This window comes from Apostichopus japonicus, chromosome 15 (genome assembly GCF_037975245.1).
Source record: "Apostichopus japonicus isolate 1M-3 chromosome 15, ASM3797524v1, whole genome shotgun sequence".
In the NCBI taxonomy this organism is placed as follows: Eukaryota; Metazoa; Echinodermata; class Holothuroidea; order Aspidochirotida; family Stichopodidae; genus Apostichopus; species Apostichopus japonicus.
Window position 1 is genome coordinate 7,053,167 of NC_092575.1, and position 19,439 is coordinate 7,072,605.

Sequence of the window (19,439 nt, forward strand, 5' to 3'; positions counted from 1 at the left end):
AAAGTAGATTGTTTAGTGTCCAAATAAAAATATAAAAAAAGTATAAAAAAAAAAGTAAATAAAAAAGTAAAAAAAAAGTAAAAAAAATGAGAGTTGAAGTGAAGTACATATGGCTGATAGATGACTTGCAATTGTCCCTCTTGCATAATTCCTGTCAAAAGGGTCTACCTATATATCCCCTTCAATCCCCTATCTTCATTGCTTGCTCTAACCCCAATAACCCTCAAAAGAGATAGAGCCTTGCCCTGTCTGCAACCACATCTGCCCCATGTCTGTATTCTCCTCTCCTTAATTGAAATGGACAGAAAGTGCCATTCGAAAGCAGATAAGCAACCTCCCATGGCACCAACATGACACTAATAATGGATCATGTTTTTAGAGTAACTATGCCCAAATGAAAACATATTTAACCCAATAATGGGGTGCACACATGCAATAGGAGGCTGGTTTAAGCCTTTCATTCAAACAAGCTGTGTTTATATTTCAAATCAATCCAACTTTTGACACCTGTTAGGACTCTGAAACATAGATCTGACAGGGAAAGTACCTACCAGCGATCTGGTTCCCATTCTGGTTCCCATACTTGTCTATACCATATATATTGAATGGTTAGAACAGAATTTACTTTAAATAGTGTATGTATTAAGATAGGAGGAGGTGTATTGGATATTATTGAGGAAGGTGAATGCCTAACGGAATCCAGCTGGGCTTGGGGAAGCAGCTGATAGTACCCTTTTTTTTGTTCAGATACAGAAGGAAACCAGGATGAGAAAGATCTCTTGTCACACATATCGATGGCGAAGATAACAAGATGACAACAAAAATATCAAATTTATATTGAATCTTTAAAGAAGTTGAGAACCTGCTCATATTTTTTTCACCAGTGTTAAGTACCGGCTGACATTTAAAGTAGATAAAACAGGTCCTCATTGATGGCATCTGCTTCCAGTCCACTTCTGACACCATATCTTGATACCACTTCTGACACCATATCTTGATACCACTTCTGACACCATATCTTGATACCACTCTGACACCATATCTTGATACCACTTCTGACACCATATCTTGATACCACTTCTGACACCATATCTTGATACCACTTCTGACACCATATCTTGATACCACTGCTGACACCATATCTAGATACCACTTCTGACACCATATCTTGATACCACTTCTGACACCATATCTTGATGCTACCTCTGACACCAAGTTTCAATCTCACTTAGATCATACCCCTTTTGATTGCCAGATATAAAAGGAATCAGATGGAAGTGTTACAGTGTAGCGGCAGTGACTCCAGGTTTGTCGAAAGTATGATGCAGCAATCTTTTATTTACAGTTTTCTACTGTGGTATGCATGAGGGGACTGCACACTTAAAAAACACAACTGAATGTAACTAATTTTTAGGTAATGTCAACGTTTTACCTACAGAAATTAAACAGGCCATGGTTGGAATGTGTGAAATATTACAAAGATCATGTATAAATTTTACCTGTGTATTCTGCAGTGTCAAGTTTGAAAATGTTTGGCTGGTCATATGTTGGTCTTTTCATTGTTAAATGTTTTTTCTCTTTCCCAGGTTTGCCAAAAACTTGGATGGAAGGGGAGTGGGGGAGCTTGGGATATATTACCTCTCGTTCTACAAGCTAACGGCCAAGATCCAGAGGTCTATGATATACCTCAAGAATTGATCCTGGAGGTGCACATGTCACATCCAAAGTGAGTGCCATTTGTCTTACCCATTTGTGTATTTGTGTGCCCTGTTGTTGTACACCTTCGCAAATGACGGGTGTGGGAAATTTTCGATACCAGCTTAAAATTCAGCAAGGTTTCCGAACCTGTAGTGTGCTTTGGAACCCACCTGCCCTGCAGAGGGCCCTACCTAAGTTCTTCCACCCCATATATTACAAAATTTTGATTTATCAAAAAAATGCATAGCATATAAAAATTGCCTTAATTGCATAATTTTGTTAATAACATGTGAATATGATAGAGTTTCTCTGTCATTTCTAAGACTTTTGCTTTGAATGTTTTTTTAACTTCTCTTTACAATAACCAATAATGATTATTTAAAAAAACAACTCTCTTGTGCAATTTCTAACTTTTGCTTTCCTGTATAGTTATGACTGGTTTGCCGACCTAGGTTTGAGGTGGTACGCTCTTCCAGCAGTCTCTTGCATCATGCTCGATCTCGGAGGGCTGCAGTTCACCGGTATTCCGTTCAACGGATGGTACATGGAGACTGAAATAGGAGCTAGAGACTTCTGCGATGAAAACAGGCTGAATATGTGCGAGGTGAGCAGAGAGACCGCCATTTTGAACAATTTAGGGAGACGATAAAAAAATTTGTTGTTGTTGTTGTTGTTGCATATTTGATGTGAAGGAAAAGGTGGTATTTGTTGGTGATGGTTTTGGTATTGGTGATGGTATTGGTTAACGCTGGTGCCTTCCACTCATAAGGTCCCCAGTTTGAGTCACTCCAAGATTAATGTATGTCGTCCCCTTACAGAGTTGTTGACAATTGACAATTCGTAATCATGGACGTTAAACATGAATCTAAGAGACTGACTTCGGTATGCTTGGGGCTTTGATAGGCCAATAAGGCTTCTACGCGAGTTTGTGCGTTAGGATCTAAAGTACATACGAATGCATACATACATTTGTAATAATTTTTTGGCCACGGAAATTGACGTCGGATTTTTCTTCCTTTAGGTGCCCTGTCGTTCATTCATTCGCTCACTTCCATCTTAATTTTTATGTTCATTTTGCAGACCATTGCAAGGAAGATGGGCCTTGATGTCAGCACGAATGCAACCCTGTGGAAGGATAAGGCAGTGGTAGAAGCCAACGTAGCGGTCATGCACAGCTTTCAGGTTGGTGTTTCTTTGTCGTTGATTCATTGCTTATTCATAAAGTACGATATTTTGCTCATGGTTTAAGAGAACATGCCACGAAAGTGTCTATTAGCTATAGGTTGCATCCAAAAACCTGCCGTTTGTACTGAACAGCAGGTTTTTTTCCAGTTGGTTAGCTGAGTGATCAGTCCCATCTTTTCGCACCTTAGTTGAGCTGCCTATTCGTCTATTATGCAACTCATCACACAGCTAGTAGCCAAATCACTACCAGATCAAGGCAGACATGGCAAGGTGTGAACAAACCAACTCTTTCAAACTGACCAGTCTGTTTGCATGAGAGATAAAGTTTCAGTAAGTTGAGGTCAAGAGAGCTGAAAAATGCAACTAATGGTTAATGGACTAATTCTCGTCATGAAAAATCAATCTCTAGGGAGGCATTCAGAACTTGTATGAAAATAAAGAAGATGGAGAACTTTGAAGTTGTTTCTTGAAACCGGACAGTCGTGAAACCGGACAGTCATGAAACCGGACAGTCGTGTATGAATTTAACTCACGGAATGAACTGTAAGAGAATGACGTTGGACTTGTTTAAAACATTCACACCTAAAAGATATTCCAAAGTTTGCATGGAAACTAAGAAGGAGATTTACGATCGAATGATGATAAAATCATCGTGGGTCAACCGACAGTTGGGTCTTCAGGTTATGAAGAACAAAGTTGGCTTAGTCAACTCATTTTGATATCATTTTGCTTTTCTGTTGCAAATTTTGTAGGCCCGACCAAAAGGTTGTAAATTATTTCGGTTTCATTTCCCTACTTTACCTGCAGATGAAGATACTATATTGTCAAATTTTTACCAAACTTCCCAAGATTTTTTCGTTTATGTTACTCGAAAGGAAGCATGAGGGGGGTAAATTTACTGTCAAAGTCATATGTTTACACACACCAATGATATGTTTGTGCACACAAGTCACATGGTTACACATACAAGTCTTACTTGCACACATAAGTCTTACTTGCACACATAAGTCTTACTTGCACATGTTTATGCATACAAGTCACATGTTAACACGCACAAGTCGTATGATTACCAATACAAATCATGTCTTTGCAAAATACAAATCATGTTTTCAAATACAAGTCATGTGTTTACATTCACAAGTCATATATGTTTACACATACAAGTCATATGTTTACAAGTACAAGTCATTTACTGATACATGTCATATGTTTTCAAAACTACAAGTTATCACTCACCAAGTCATATATTTGCACATATACGTCATATGACACGCAATACTCATACAAGTCGTTTTACACATAGAGTTCACTATGGTTTACTCATAATACGTTTTGCATTGTTGATGTTCCAGTGTTGTCATTCTTGCCCCCCTCCTTCCCCCCGCAGAAAGCAAATGTCACAATCACGGATCATCACTCCGCATCGGAATCATTCCTGAAACACATGGAGAACGAGCAGAGGTTGCGAGGAGGCTGTCCTGCCGATTGGGTGTGGATCGTACCGCCAATCTCTGGAAGCATCACTCCTGTATTTCACCAAGAGATGCTTTCGTACAACCTCAAACCATCCTACGAATACCAGGTATGTGAATTATATCCCTGCCAATAAAAAAAGTTGTCAATAAATTTAAATTTTTTGAGATTCTGCAAATATTCTAAATATTTTTGCTCTCCTGCTACATCTTTGAAATAAAAAAATTAAAAAAATGCAACAACGCTCTCAATATCCTACATGGCAAAAGATTATTTAAGTGAGCTTTCAGTAGCAGTGAAAGCTTTGTTTTCCGTCCCTATTCCAACATCTTATCTGTGTCCGTTTACCCCTCTCCCTCCCCATTCTGTACTAAAGCCACTTGATCCCTATTAGCTTCCATCCAGTCACCTGGTTGGGGAAAAGTTTCCATATAAGTTGGACCTGTAGTAATTTGGAGTATTAAATGGGTAAGCCACTTGTTTGACTGGGTAAGTCAATAATATGTTTATTAATACTTTATTTTGTTTTAATTTTTTTTTTCTCAGGAAGAACCATGGAGGACTCACGTGTTCAAGACTGCCGAGGAGGGTCAAAAGAAGAAGAGGAGGAAACTACTGACTTTCAAAGAAGTTGCAAAGTAAGTGGAAAAAAAAGTTAAAAAGAGGGGGATGGAAAAAAAAAGTTAAAAAGAGGGGGATGGAAAAAAAAAGTTTGGTGTCACTTTGACTAATTGTTAGGACCGAACAGAACGAGGAATGAGCACAGGTAGCACTGTTTAGTCTTCTTTTGAAACTCAAATAGAAAAGGAGGAGCAATTTTTTCTCTCTCCAGATTGAACTTAAAAGCACACAGTAATAGATGAAAAGCTCAATATGACTTTGGGCTTGAATTAAGCCAATGGGGCCAATTATCTATTTCCTGCTAAACTGTTTCAGCAGTTTTACTTTCAGCACATTCAGTTTTCTTTCTCCAAAATTAGAGAGAAAAAAATGAAGAAAAGATGATTATTTTCCTGTCTGGACTTGAACCATCTTATATGAAGCTCCTCATATGTTAGTTTATTAATTGTATTGTCAGAACATTTCCAAATGTTCTCCGGCAAGAATGATCACATCGTCACTGAAGCAGGAGATGAAAAAAAACTGTAGATGTTGATAATTGCAAGTTTACAAATTCCTCTTCCTAGCTCCACCCCCACCCCCCCCCAACCCACCTTCTCCTCCCTGCCAACACATTTAATGTTCCTGATACTAGTTCAAGTATAATCAATGACATAATTTTGGAAAGGTTTGTAATTCCCCGACCATTTCTTCCAAAAGACAGTTTTGAGTTAAGTTAAAATCATAGGCAACCAACATAAAGTACAATGATTTAGCACAGAAGGAACAGTAGGGGGTGGGTTGGGGGAAGGGGGTAAAGGCAGAGGGGGAAAGACTGCATGTACTCACCTCAAATATATGTGGTCCCATTTTCCTGTGTCATCACATGCATGAGTTTTGAAATACTTTGTGTTACCTTTCAGGGCCGTAAAGTTCTCGGCAAAGTTAATGGGAAAAGCTTTGGCCAAACGAATCAAGGCTACCATCCTGTATGCCTCAGAGACCGGGAGATCAGAGAAGTACGCCAAGGTGCTCTGCGAGATATTCAAGCATGCATTCGATGCCAAGGTTCGTATCTGCTGAACATTTTCTTTACCCCAGGGAGGAGGGGGAGGTGAAAGAGGGGCCATGGGAGGGGATGAGAGAAATAATAAAACTTGCAATACCTTTGTAGCGATGGAGAGTTTTGACACATTTGTTTCCATCCACGTAGTGAAAGTATTCCCGATAGAAATATATTTCTACTTGTCTTTTAGCCTTTGAAGAAGATCCTGCTAGGATCGAAACGTCAGGCCAACTTACTTTAACACATTCTCCTACACAGGCTCTCTAGTGGATAAGCAGTTTGCTAACAGTTTTATTTTATTTAGAAATATATTTTAGTAGAAATATAATATTGCCTGCATACCGTGAAATATAGTTAAGGCAACTAGTTGTGATTCATGTCAGCAATTGTTCACAACCTTATTGGTGTTCATGCCACGAAATCTTAGTAGTGTTCCTTCTTCATTTCATATAAGTTTTTATCAGCCATTTCTTCATCCCCAAATTGGTCCCGTCAGCTGGTACTACCATTGACCCCCAGATAAACTCCCAGACAGCAATGATTTTCACACCAGCATGGTTATTTCCAACGCCAATTAAATGTTGATCTGACCCCTCCCCCAATTTCAAACTTTGTGTTTGGGGTCCCTGGGGTATTAGCATAGACTGCCCCCCCCCCCCCCCCCTCCACAATGCAGACTACCACTACTGGCCTTGTGTGCCATAAACACACAAACAGTAACAAATGCATCCAGGTTTGCTTCTAAAGAGAAAAAAATCATATTACCCGCTGAATATTTTACAGGTCTTGTGCATGGAAGACTACGACCCAGTCCACCTGGAACACGAGACGCTCCTGCTAGTCGTTACGAGTACCTTTGGAAACGGCGATCCGCCAGAGAATGGAGAGGTGAGAGGATCACATTCCACAAACACCCGGATTTGATATCATATCGCTAAGTGATTGCATTATTCTTTTAGCAACTTAATAACACTATTAGTGTTAACGCCCTTAAAAGTTTCAGATTGACAGCAAAATCTGGAGTGTTAGCTCAGTGGTTAACGCCGGTGCCTTTCAATCATAAGGTCCCCGGTTCGAGTCACTCCCAGATTAATGTATGTCGTCCAGTTACAGAGTTGTTGACAGTTAACAATTTATAATCATGGACGTTAAATATGAATGTAAGAGACTGACTTCGGTCAGCTTGCGGCTTTGATAAGCCAATGAGGCTTCTTCGCGAGTTCTTGCTTGCAGGAGGATCAAATATACATACATACATATGCATACATACAGAAAAATCTGTTCGGAACTCCACTCCTTGCTAGATAAATTTAAAAAAAAAATGTGGTAAAAGGATTAGAAGAGATTTTGAATTAACCCTGTCAATAATAATTTAACTGATCCGACTTGCAGGATTTAAGGGAAGGAGACAAGGAAGGGGGAGGGAAATGTGGGAGGGGGGTGGGAAGTGGGCCGGATGGGGAGTGGGAGGTCGCAGGGGTTTGCTGCTGAAGATATATTATTACGATGAAGTCATATCATGTTGTTACAAGCTTTGATGAGCATCTTCTATATTACCCCCCTCTTTGGATATGAGCACAATGCATTTTAATTATTGAAATAAATTATACAAGGGTATAAAACGTTTCTCTTTCTGTTTTCCCCCTGCAGGAGTTTGGTCGGTTTCTGATGGAACTTCGAAGGGACCACACAGGGTCCGAGGACAGGTATGACTAAGCTGGGTTTTGTTTTTTTGTTTCTTTTTCTTCACAGAACCCAAAAGTTGACTTCTATTGTTAGTTTTATGAATGGCACTTCACTTGCAACAAAAGTTAAGTGTTCCGTTTGCAAAACCCCTAGCAATGTGTCCAACACAAAGATGCAGTGTTTTTTTTCCAATTTTTTCTTCTTCTTTTTGTATATTGTCCTGTTACCCCTGGAGAGCTGTACAGTGTTGTGCCAATTTTATGACGAAAAATAAAAGCAATTCCTTTCACCATATATGTTATGTGCTTCCCCAAGCTTGTGAATGCACCCGTCCCCCACACCTCCCCTACCCCCCCAAAAAACCCCCATCCTGGTACCTATATCTCGACTTTGACATGAACTTGCATCAATAATTCCTGTGAAATTGAAAAGTTTGTAGGCTAAAACTCCATACGTTTCAGTTATTACACCATATACCATAGTTGTAGCACACCAATTTTGATGGTACACACCTGTCCTCCCCATCCAAGACTGCGTGTGAAGACTGGGTTCATTTTATTTTAGGTATTTTTTTCGTAGACGGAGAATTTTTTCCTTCTTTTGGATACAACTCTCAAGCCTCCTAATTTTGTAAAAATATGATTTTTACTGTTTCTTTATCTGCCGCGATTTCTGAAGCTGTGACTACTACGAGTTTAAATTTTTTTAGGCTGTAAAAGCCCCCAAAAAAAGAAAAAAGGGCCAAACACATTGAACTGTTATTGATTTTTAACTTAGAATTCAGTCCAAAGGTGACATTATATAAGTGTTTTATCACTTCTAATCACTGGTAACAGATTTTGTTTGTACCAGTAAGAGGGGTGGGAGCAAACAATCAAGAAAGAGGGACAGGATATGAAAGCGATAACCTTCAATGATATCATAATTCATAATATTATAATTCATAATTATTGATCCTGGTTTACTTTTTGTTACCTTCTCAAAGGAAAAAGAGAGACCGGTGAGATCATTTGTGAGACGAAGTCACTTGGATTCTGGTCACATTTATAATCAGCTTTTTGTAATGTTTATTTGTCTGCCATCGGGAAAGAATTGACACTTTTAATCGAGGCTTCAACTAATTAAACCTTTCATTTATGTAACTGCTGTCAAGATTGTACCTTAAACAATTCAATTATATTCTTTTGTTACAAAAGAAACATTTTCATACGTTGCCATTTTATCTGATGGTGTTATTCTAGTCTGATATTACAGTGATGTTCTGTTTTGTTCCATAACAGTGATGTTCTGATGTTATCACACAAAGTTAGATACTTAACAGTTTTATACACATGTTACAACACAAAGGCTTTTAGATATATTAAGTGTTTTATCAGTAACAGTTTTATACACATGTTACAACACAAGAGCTTTTAGATATATTAAGTGTTTTATCAGTAACAGTTTTATACACATGTTACAACACAAGGGCTTTCATATATATATTAAGTGTTTTATCAGTAACAGTTTTATACACATGCTACAACACAAAGGCTTTTAGATATATTAAGTGTTTTATCAGTAACAGTTTTATACACATGTTACAACAAAAAGGTTTTTAGATATATTAAGTGTTTTTCAGTAACAGTTTCATAGACATGTTACAACACAAAGGCTTTTAGATATGTTTTATCAGTTTTATACACATGTTACAACACAAAGGCTTTTAGATGTATTATCTTCAATAGAAAACTACTTGAACACAACAGCTTTTAGATATATTATGTGTTTTACCTTTAACAGTGTTGCCACAACGCATGTTAGAAAACAAATGGTTGTTTGAACACAACAAAAAAGCTGTTAGAAAATTACTATATTTTCTTTAACAGTTTTACTCCCATTATGTTACAACACCCAAAAGCTTTCAACATTTCATCTTCAAAAGAAAACTCAATGAACATAAAGGCTGTTGGATGATTCGGCCACATTTACATAATGAATCAGACCCGGCTTGGCGTTTCAGCATTGCAACAAGATATATTGATCTTGAACCTCAGACCTCAAGCTCGCAATCACCATATAAACTGGAAGCTTAGGTTTACTGATCACTAGAGAAAAGGGGGAGAGCCATTTCATATGCTTCTATCGTGTCAAATTACGTGTAAAAGTTAGTTGGCCTGACGTTTCGATCCTAGCAGGATCTTCTTCAAAGGCTTTCAAGAAGCTTTTAGCCTTTGAAGAAGATCCTGCTAGGATCGAAACGTCAGGCCAACTTACTTTTACACATTCTCTTACACAGGCTCTCTAGTGGATAAGCAGTTTGCTAACAGCTTTATTTTATTTTGGTGTCAAATTACGCGCGTTATCAACAATAGAAGTCAAAGGTCACCACCGATCCCGGATCCACCCCCTAGCTGAGGTTTACACTGGCATGATACTTTATCGCTGTTTAGACGAAAATTAAAAGTCTTTCTGTGACATTTTGAAATTTTTGGACACGTCAAGCAGACGTTACACCGGACGTCGAACGGTTCAAAACCTAGCAGGAGCAGTACCAATTAATATTTTATAGTTAGTGTTCCTAGACACAGAACTCCCAGACGCCATTAGGAAAAAACTTAAAGGAGTGTCTGTAGGCCTTGTTTATATTTTGTTACGTACGACAGTACAGTGAGAATTAATTTTTGCCCCATAACCAAAAAAATAGAGAGAAAAGAATGACTATAAAGAATAACTTTGGCTTTAGTTTGTTTGTTTGTGTAGCATACAGAACTTGTAGCTAATTCCAACTCATCAAATCATTTGATAAACATTTGACATGTATCAGTCCTTTTATTCGCTCTGATGAAAGACACATTTTTACATATCTTACCCATGCAGTCACCCCAGCAAATGATCTGTAACTACCATATCAGTCCTTATATATATCCGTTATCCACTTATTTATATCCTTTTATCCACTTCAAGGGACGGGGAGGGGGTCGGAGAGAGTAGACGCTAATATTGACATTTCAAAGTGTTTTTTTGAAGTTTGAAATGTTTATTTATGCCGGTTTGCAGTACTTGATTGATTAATACAGTCATCAGAGTGCACTGATTAAGTTCACGTTACGGTCGGTCGTTAAAACTAAACTACTAACTAACTTTAATGTTTAATCACTAAAAGTGTTCCCAGTAACTACCGAAAATCACTCTTGAGAAGAATAACTTCATGTCTGGAGTGTTGTACAGTTTTTAAGAAAATTGTTTCTAATTTTCACATCTCTGCAGGATCGTTTATCGATAAACTTAACGGTAACGGTAAAAATGTGACATTTCGAGAAGGGTTTCCCCGAAAGTCTCACCGTATTTTTCTGTCTTGACAGAGTTTTTACAGACATGCTGACCAGGAGAGAATACATTTGGAACTTAGTGAAAAAACGGAGGTTCCCAAAAGAGTCAGTTGTGCCTACAAAGAAATTTGCAAATTTTATAGCTTGAAACATTTTGGAAACTGCTTTGGGGCACAAAAAAAATATAAATATATATAATAAAAAATATATAGAAACTTCTCTCAGCTTGAAATGCATATTAATTCTTTGCTTTAAATAGGTGGGAAGGCTATGATCTTCTTAGCAGTTGGTGAGAAAGGAATGCGTTTTTCATTTTCAATAAATTGTCAAAAAATACGTTTTTTCATCTTTTTAGAACGTCATTGCTTTTTTTTTTTTTGATGCTTGTGAAGTCAAACATTTCACATTTGATGGTGTAACCATTGGAGATTATATAGTCATGAAGTTGCTGCCTTTTATTTTTTCCCTTTGCTTGATTTGGTGAGGTGAATGGATATAAGACTAATTTTTTTTTTTGGGTGGAAGAAATGTGTTATATGTAAATTGACCTCAAATGCTGTGAAAAAGGATCCCTATCATGTCCCCTCAAATAGTTCAGTCATTGCTATCCACTCTTTTTTCATTTTTTTTTCAACAATCGCTAAATAGTTACGATATGCATTATCTGTTTGTTACTGTGATTTGTAATCGACAATTGTCGTCTCGTAACTGTGATCATTTGAATAGCCGGGTAAAACTCTGACTGTAATGTTGGACTAATGGAGTCTTCGCATTGAGAGATGATTCACAGTGTATGGGTTCATTTGACATGTTTTTCTTTTGAAAATTATCCTCTTCTTGCACTGGAAACTTGATAACTAATCCTCACACAGTTTGAAAGCCTGTCGTTTGCTCAGCTGTGAGACACTTTCATACTGTGAAATGCACAGGTGTGAATTTCTCTATTAACCCAAAGTTAACACTAAAATTCTTCCAAAGCTTTACCGTATACCTCTGGCTTTGCATACCTCTCTACCAACCTACGTAACAGTTTTCTGCTATTTTAATCCCACTGCTGCCACCAGTCGTCCTGTTAAACTCTGTTTGTCTTGGTTTTACCAACACCATAGAACCTTGTTTAATTTGTTTGTGTGCTTCGTGAGTATGCAAGTCCAGAGAAAGCAAACCTTCCGAAAGTGTTTTCGAACAAAACTTTTGCAAAAACTAAAACTCAATTATTCCATTCACGTCATTTTTTGTGGCTTTTGAAAATTTTGATACCGCTTCTCTCGTACGGGTGGGGGAGTTAAAATCGGTTTGATAACACCGAATAGCTTGCGGTTGATGTTTTGGTTTAACGAAGCGATGGTGGCAGCAATTATGGAAGCATATTGAGCTGGAGAATGGCAACGATCGAATGAATGTAAATTACATTTGTACGACAGACATGTTTCTTCATGCATGTTTTCCCTTTCTCATCCCAACAGAGATATCTCTAAGCGCAAACAAAGCATTTTTGAAGGGTAAAAAAAATAATATTGAATTTAAACGATACCATCACGGCAGCTGTGTCTTCTTCTTTCTGCACATTTATGCACTTGTTTTCTGTATCATAACTCTGCCTGCATTCTGATGTAAATGATAATTGTAAATGTTATATTTTAATCCGTTTCTTGCCGCAATCATCTTTTTGAAACTCGTCCATTTTGCTCGTCTTTTACCTCGTTCCGTCTTCTCTTCCAACTTCTCTATCTAGCTTGCCTATGTACTCGTTCGTTTGCTTCCTTGTTATGCAAATGTTATGCAAATATTATATTAACATATTATGTGTTCTATGATCTCTACTACATGTGCCTTCATAACCTTCTCAATGCCAGTCAGGTGTCATTGCTCAGTATGGAAGCCGCTTCTTGGTACATTCCATTGGAGTTGTGCGAAACTTACAATTCATTTTTTGATATATATGTTTTATTCTTGCACCTTGTCGGCATGATGGTTTTTAATAATCATTCGATACTCAGAAATCTTGCTCGCTGGTATTATGCGTTAGCACTGAGCAAAAGCATTTCTCTGTTTTAGTCGATGCCTGTTATGGTATATAGTCATTCATACTACATCTTTTTATGCTAAAACTAAAAAAAAAGTATATGTTTTGGTTGGATTTCGATCGTCGTCGCTCGGCAGACCCTATGAATCGAGAGTACCGTTCCCCCATGAAAGGGAGATTGTACGTACAGTACAAGCCTTCCGACTGTAAATAGTTGGGGGGGGGGGTCGGGGGAGGGATTAAGTTTGACCTTTGATCCCTTAGACTTGGCTAACTTGAATGGATACATGTTCAGTTTATTAGTCACTGTGATTTAAGTATTAAAGTTGGAAATTGATAGCCATCTTGAAACTAGCCACATGGGTAAAGGTAAGTGTTTTCACGCCGAAAATTTCAAAAGAGATTATTTTTCCGTGTCAATCACCACCATAGGGGAAAAGAAAGAACCACAAGGGAGGGACTTTAAACATAGATGAGTCAATTTTGTGGAATTGTAGAGCGCTAAAAGTGCAAGCATTTAATGTCATCATTTTATTAGTTGCATGAGGAGTGTGTTATATATACATTATACATATACATTTATGTAAAAGTTGATTTGAAAATGGTAAGATTTAAAATTGTCACAGAAAATAACTGCTTGGAAATTAACAAGTTCAGATACTTTATGGGCTGCTAAAACAATTGGCAAACATTCCCATTTTGTTTCAAATTTCCTTCAATTCCCCTTCCTCCCTCCCCCCCCCCATTTCAGGGAATAATTTAAAATTTTACATAATTGGATATTTTGTTTATAGTTTTGAAGGCTCTAAGCTGAATTGTCTCACATATCATGAATACTTTGGTTTATATGGTGCGCAAATGCTGCTACGTAATAACATTGCACTCATAAAGCAAGCTGGCCATTTTTGTGATGGGATACGGTATAAATTATGCCTTATTGCATCGCCGGTTGACCCTCATGCCAAATTATAGTCAAGCGCTCGTATTCCATTTCCGAACGATACCTTTACAGAAAGCTTTCTTTCATCATCAAAAACCTCAACAAACGGTAAAAAAAAAAAACATTAAAAACAAAGTATTTGGATGACTATAAATCAGTCATATATTCCATTGGACAAGCAGATGCCTAACTTGCATAAATTAATTATATGAATCTCACGAAGCTTTAGCTGAGATTATCCCAGTAAGATAAAAAAAAATCAAGAAGAACATTAAGAGGCAAGTAGTACTAAAAATTTGCTTTTTGTAAAACAAATCAAATAAAATCTGTCATATTTATGTATTTCTATCTAACAGCTCCAAAGCTCTGCGGTTTGACAAGTTTGCTTCTGAGGATAGAGAAGAGAAGGCCGTATCCAAGCGAGCCTCGGCAAACCTCGATTCCAGTTCCGGGCCATTGGCTAATGTGAGGTAAATGCGGTCTGCAAATGCATGCTTATTTGTGTGTATAACCGGGTTCAGATCGGAGGGGAAGGGAAAAGTTCACACACTCGACTACGTAAATGAACAGCAGAACCGTCGGGACACTGTTTAATAACAAAAGCGAAAAGGAGCAAAGAGATTTTTAATTAATTAATTAATTAATCAATTTTATGCATGAAACCAGCAAACACGTACTAAATATTTGCACAAGTATGAGAGATCACGATATGTATATATATTGGTGAATAATATATGTATATAAATATATGTATAAAATATTGAATAATATATGAATATTATATATATATAAATGAATAATATATATATGAATAATATGAATAATACATTAATAATATTATATATATATAAAATATATGAATAACATGTATAAATATTGGTGAATTATACATTCCATATATTTGCCATATTGAATCCAAATCTCTTTTCTGTTGTAAGTACCAGGTCACACGGGAAGAAAAAATTGATTGAATGTTTTGTGGAAAAGTTAATACACACTCTACTAATTAATTTATGCACAAACCCAGCTAGAAATATGAATTTCTTTGAAATCGCCTATAAGATGTGACTTCATAATGAAATATTTTATTTCTAAATAATAAATTCCCTCCGACAGGTACTCCATCTTTGGCCTCGGATCCAGCGCGTATCCTAACTTTTGCGCGTTCGCCAAAGCCGTGGATTCTCTGATTGCGGACATGGACGGCGAGAGGATTCAGGCCCTCGGCGAGGGAGACGAACTCAGTGGCCAGGAAGAGTCCTTCAGGACCTGGGCCAAGGCTGTATTTAAGGTATTTTACTATGTAGCCCCGTATTAACCCATGGACTTTATTATAAGAAGAGTCCTTTAGGACCTGGGCCAAGGCTGTATTTAAGGTATTTTACTACCTCTATATCCCATATTAACCCATGGACTTTATGATAAGAACAGTCCTTTAGGACCTGGGCCAAGGCTGTATTTAAGGTATTTTACTACCTATATAGCCCATATTAACCCATGGACTTTATGATAAGAACAGTTCTTCAGGACATGGGCCAAGGCTGTATTTAAGTTACTGTATTTTACTATATAGCCCATATTAACCCATGGACTTTATTATATAGTAAGGATTTCTCAACAAAGAAACTTGATGTGTAGGATAGGTGGAAAGATATTGTGAGGAAAAGGCTATGCCCCCCATGTTTGTGTAAAAGACAAACAAACGGGACACAATTCTTAAAGAGAGGATCAAGAAATGGGATTTGGTGGAAGGATGATGGAAGGGGGTAATACAGGGTATTATCAGCATGGGGAGAATCCCATCAGACTTTTAAAACATATCAATGATATGGGGAGACTAAATAAAGTTTTACAACAAAAACATATATGCAAAGTTGCCTAGTTCTTTCAGCTTTGTACCATTCTTTTTAGCCAATCTTTCTACCATATTCCCAAACCTATCACCCCATGCCCCCCACCCATACCCCATCCTTCACCCCATCCATCTGTCCCAAAGATCAAACCTTTCCTCCTCGGAATTCCCTCTTTTCTTGTCTCCTCTCTCTTCCCCATTACGGCTGGCAAACTGATTCCTTCTATCGGTTTCAACGTTTACTTCCAACTCTCTTTCTCTGTTTGTATTTGCAGGCCGCCTGCGAGACATTCTGTGTCGGTAAGGATGTGAACATGCAAGAGGCCAACGCCTCCCTGCAGACCAACGAACTCAGCTGGGCTCCGGACAAGTTCAGGTTGGTCCCGGAAGAGAGCGGAACCGCCATGGAATTATGCGAAGCCCTCACTAAGCTGCACACCAAGAGAGTGTTGCCGTGTCTGCTTATGTCGAGCAACGATCTCCAATCAGACGAATCCACGTAAGACAGACTTGTTTTCATACAAACTAATCAATGTTAATTATACATAGTAATGTTTGACGTGATTTGCAGACATAAAGGTCTGTAAATATCCTGTCAGACGAATCCACGTAAGACAGACTTACTTCATACAAACTAATCAATGTTAATACATACTAATGTTTGACGTGATTTGCAGACATAAAGGTCTGTAGATATCCTGTCAGACAATTCCACGTAAGACAGACTTGATTTGAACTGACTAACATTAGGAAACCTTTTGCAGACACATTGACTATAGGTGTCAGATTGGATGAGGTGATTAATTTATATCAATACGGTACTAAGTTACCACCTCTTGCAGACAGAAAGAACCATCCATGTTCAACAAACTTGTACGACTTGAACTTTATTCCCTTGTGCCGACAAATAAACTATCAACTATCAGTTGCCTGAATAATTATTAGACAGTTAGTAGATACCTGATATACTAGTACTACAAACCAGTCCATCAGCATTTGCAGATCTAGTGACATAAAAACTACAGATATTTTATTCTTGCAGTTAGTATGTACCTGATGTACTAGTACTACAAACCAATCCATCAGCTTTTGCAGATGGAGTGACATTTTAACTACAGATTTTTATTCTTGCAGTTAGTATGTATCTGAATAATTTTACTACAAACCAATGTGTCAGCTTTTGCAGATCGAGTGATATATAAACTACTGATTTTTATTCTTGCAGTTAGTATGTATCTGAATAATTTTACTACAAACCAATGTGTCAGCTTTTGCAGATCGAGTGATATATAAACTACTGATTTTTATTCTTGCAGTTAGTATGTATCTGAATAATTTTACTACAAACCAATGTGTCAGCTTTTGCAGATCGAGTGATATATAAACTACTGATTTTTATTCTTGCAGTTAGTACATGCACTTGAATAATTTTACTACAAACCAAATCCGTCAGCTCGTGCAGATTGAGTGACATATAAACTACAGATTTTTATTCTTGCAGTTAGTATGTAGGCTCCCCTGAATAATTCCTAATATAAATTTATCTGCCACCGTTTGCAGACATAATTACTGTCAATCTTAAATCATACGAATACTCTTTAGAAGGTGCAAGAGTACAAAGTGATTAAATTTCTTGTATCAGAGACAGATTTTGAAGGGGTCATTCACTTTAGATCTCAAATTCCGGACCTCCTTCAAGATCCGGGGTTTGGAGTATGGGGTATAAAACGAACATTTGTCGAGCTATTGTTAAAAACACCAAACAAGAGTCTGTACCATTTTTTTTCTCCATTTTGAATCAGTCGCTCAACTATACAAGTCACGATGGATACCCAGGGTGCTTCGGAACTGCTATTCGAACCCGGTGATCATGTCGCCATCTGCCCTGCCAACGAGAAGGCCCTGGTGGATGCCATCCTGGCCAGAGTCAAGAACGAACGGACACCGGATGAAGTGGTGGTAGTACAGGTGCTTCAGCAGAGATCGACACCGTTAGGTAAGAAGAAGAATATTTTAATATTTTTTATTTGAGAGCGCGGTGGCCACTTGGCTTAGGCGTCTGACTCGTGATCCAAGGATTGCTGGTTCGATTCCTGCCTAGTTCATTACGTTGTGTCCTTGGGCAAGATGCTTTATCTCACTTGCCTCTCTCCACCCAGGGGTTAAATGGGTACCTGTTAGGTAACTTGTCATTGGGCACAGTATATAACTGCTGCCGACTGGAGGGATTGTCTCTGGGACAGGTTATCATTGACCAGGGGTAATATAACATCTGTAAAGCACCTTGAGACCTATCGCTGGTATAAAGCGCTATAGAAAAAGTAAAATATTAGGTAAGAAGAAGAAAAACAAAAGTTTGGCATTTTGTGTTATTAATTGGTAATTAATTCCTTCATTTTTTTTAAATTAGCAAATTGCCACGATAGTGGACCTGACCATATGTCATACCACTGAGTTAAGTCGATCGGTTAATCAATTGTTGTTTTATTGTTTTGTGCATTATCTGTACCGTTCAGCATCCATTAACTATACTCCCCTCCAGGGTGCAGTTTGACCCTTGTCATACTTGAAACGATTTTTTTCCGCCCCCCCTAACTCTTTACAGGTGTGGTCAAAGCCTGGAACCCCACAGAGAGGCTTCCTCCTTGTAGCATGAGGCAAGCCTTGGAGTATTACGTGGACATCACCACGCCCCCTTCACCGGACTTCCTGCGCCTACTCAGTTTACAGGCCACAGACCCGAAGGAACAAGAAAAGCTGACGCTGCTCGGAAAAGTAAATAGCAGTTTTGTTCTTTCTTCGTAATTTTTACAACATATATAACAGTATTAAATGGTTTTGGAGTGTCCTGATTTTCTGCAATTTCAGTCTTGGTATGTTACGGTTCAAGAGAAAAGAAAACAGATTGACTGCTGGCAATATTTGAAATATGCTTATAAATATGCTTATAAATATGCTTATAATAACTCTGGATTGCTCCTTTAAGGCTTAAGAAATGATGATGATGATGATGATGATGATGATGATGATGATGATGATGATGATGATGATTGTGGTGATAATGATGATAGTGATGGTGATGATGGTGATGGTGATGATGATAATGATGGTGGTGGTGATGGTGGTGGTTGTGGTAGTGGTGGCTCCTCAGTGCAGGCCTAACTGTTAATGTTAATAGATTGTTTTATAAATGCATTTTGTGCCTAAAGTCATCCTGTTTAAGTTAATATGCTAAACCTAGCAAACTTTTTGATTTTTTTTCAATTTCAGGCTCGTTGTATTTCTCCATGGTTAGAATTTCACTTAAGTCATGACATTTTGCCAAGTAGTCAATCAATTCAGATTAATGTGTAATCCCAAAATTGCTTTATTAGCATGATTATATTTTATTATCTCAATAACTTATTGTAATGCTTTTGACGGCAACATGTTTTTTTATTCCCGCTTCTGCTGCTGGACGGATTCTTTTAATATTTTGCCTCTGGGTAATACAGGGAATTTTTTACAATAATTTGCTCATTTTGGTAGCCTAAAAATCATTTCAGAGACAAAGTTATGAGGCAGTATTTAGTAAATTAAATATTATTTTAAATTTTTTCTTT

At 37.7% G+C, this 19,439-nt stretch overlaps 1 protein-coding gene across 6 annotated transcripts in view; it reads left to right on the forward strand.

The window, feature by feature from the left end:
* Positions 1-19,439, forward strand: part of LOC139980476 (nitric oxide synthase-like protein) — a 269,723-nt gene that overhangs the window by 239,094 nt on the left and 11,190 nt on the right. For 3 of the 6 annotated variants that reach the window (XM_071992098.1, XM_071992102.1, XM_071992099.1), the window contains 14 exons: positions 1,587-1,726; positions 2,128-2,302; positions 2,779-2,880; positions 4,271-4,465; positions 4,903-4,994; positions 5,880-6,024; positions 6,806-6,910; positions 7,673-7,728; positions 11,053-11,124; positions 14,342-14,455; positions 15,102-15,276; positions 16,113-16,336; positions 17,640-17,833; positions 18,443-18,612. In XM_071992098.1, coding sequence (XP_071848199.1) covers positions 1,587-1,726; positions 2,128-2,302; positions 2,779-2,880; positions 4,271-4,465; positions 4,903-4,994; positions 5,880-6,024; positions 6,806-6,910; positions 7,673-7,728; positions 11,053-11,124; positions 14,342-14,455; positions 15,102-15,276; positions 16,113-16,336; positions 17,640-17,833; positions 18,443-18,612 — 1,959 coding nt within the window. Of the gene's footprint in view, positions 1-1,586; positions 1,727-2,127; positions 2,303-2,778; positions 2,881-4,270; positions 4,466-4,902; positions 4,995-5,879; positions 6,025-6,805; positions 6,911-7,672; positions 7,729-11,052; positions 11,125-12,485; positions 12,522-14,341; positions 14,456-15,101; positions 15,277-16,112; positions 16,337-17,639; positions 17,834-18,442; positions 18,613-19,439 lie in introns of all 6 variants that reach the window. The other 3 variants (XM_071992101.1, XM_071992103.1, XM_071992100.1) reach the window with 2 other exon arrangements.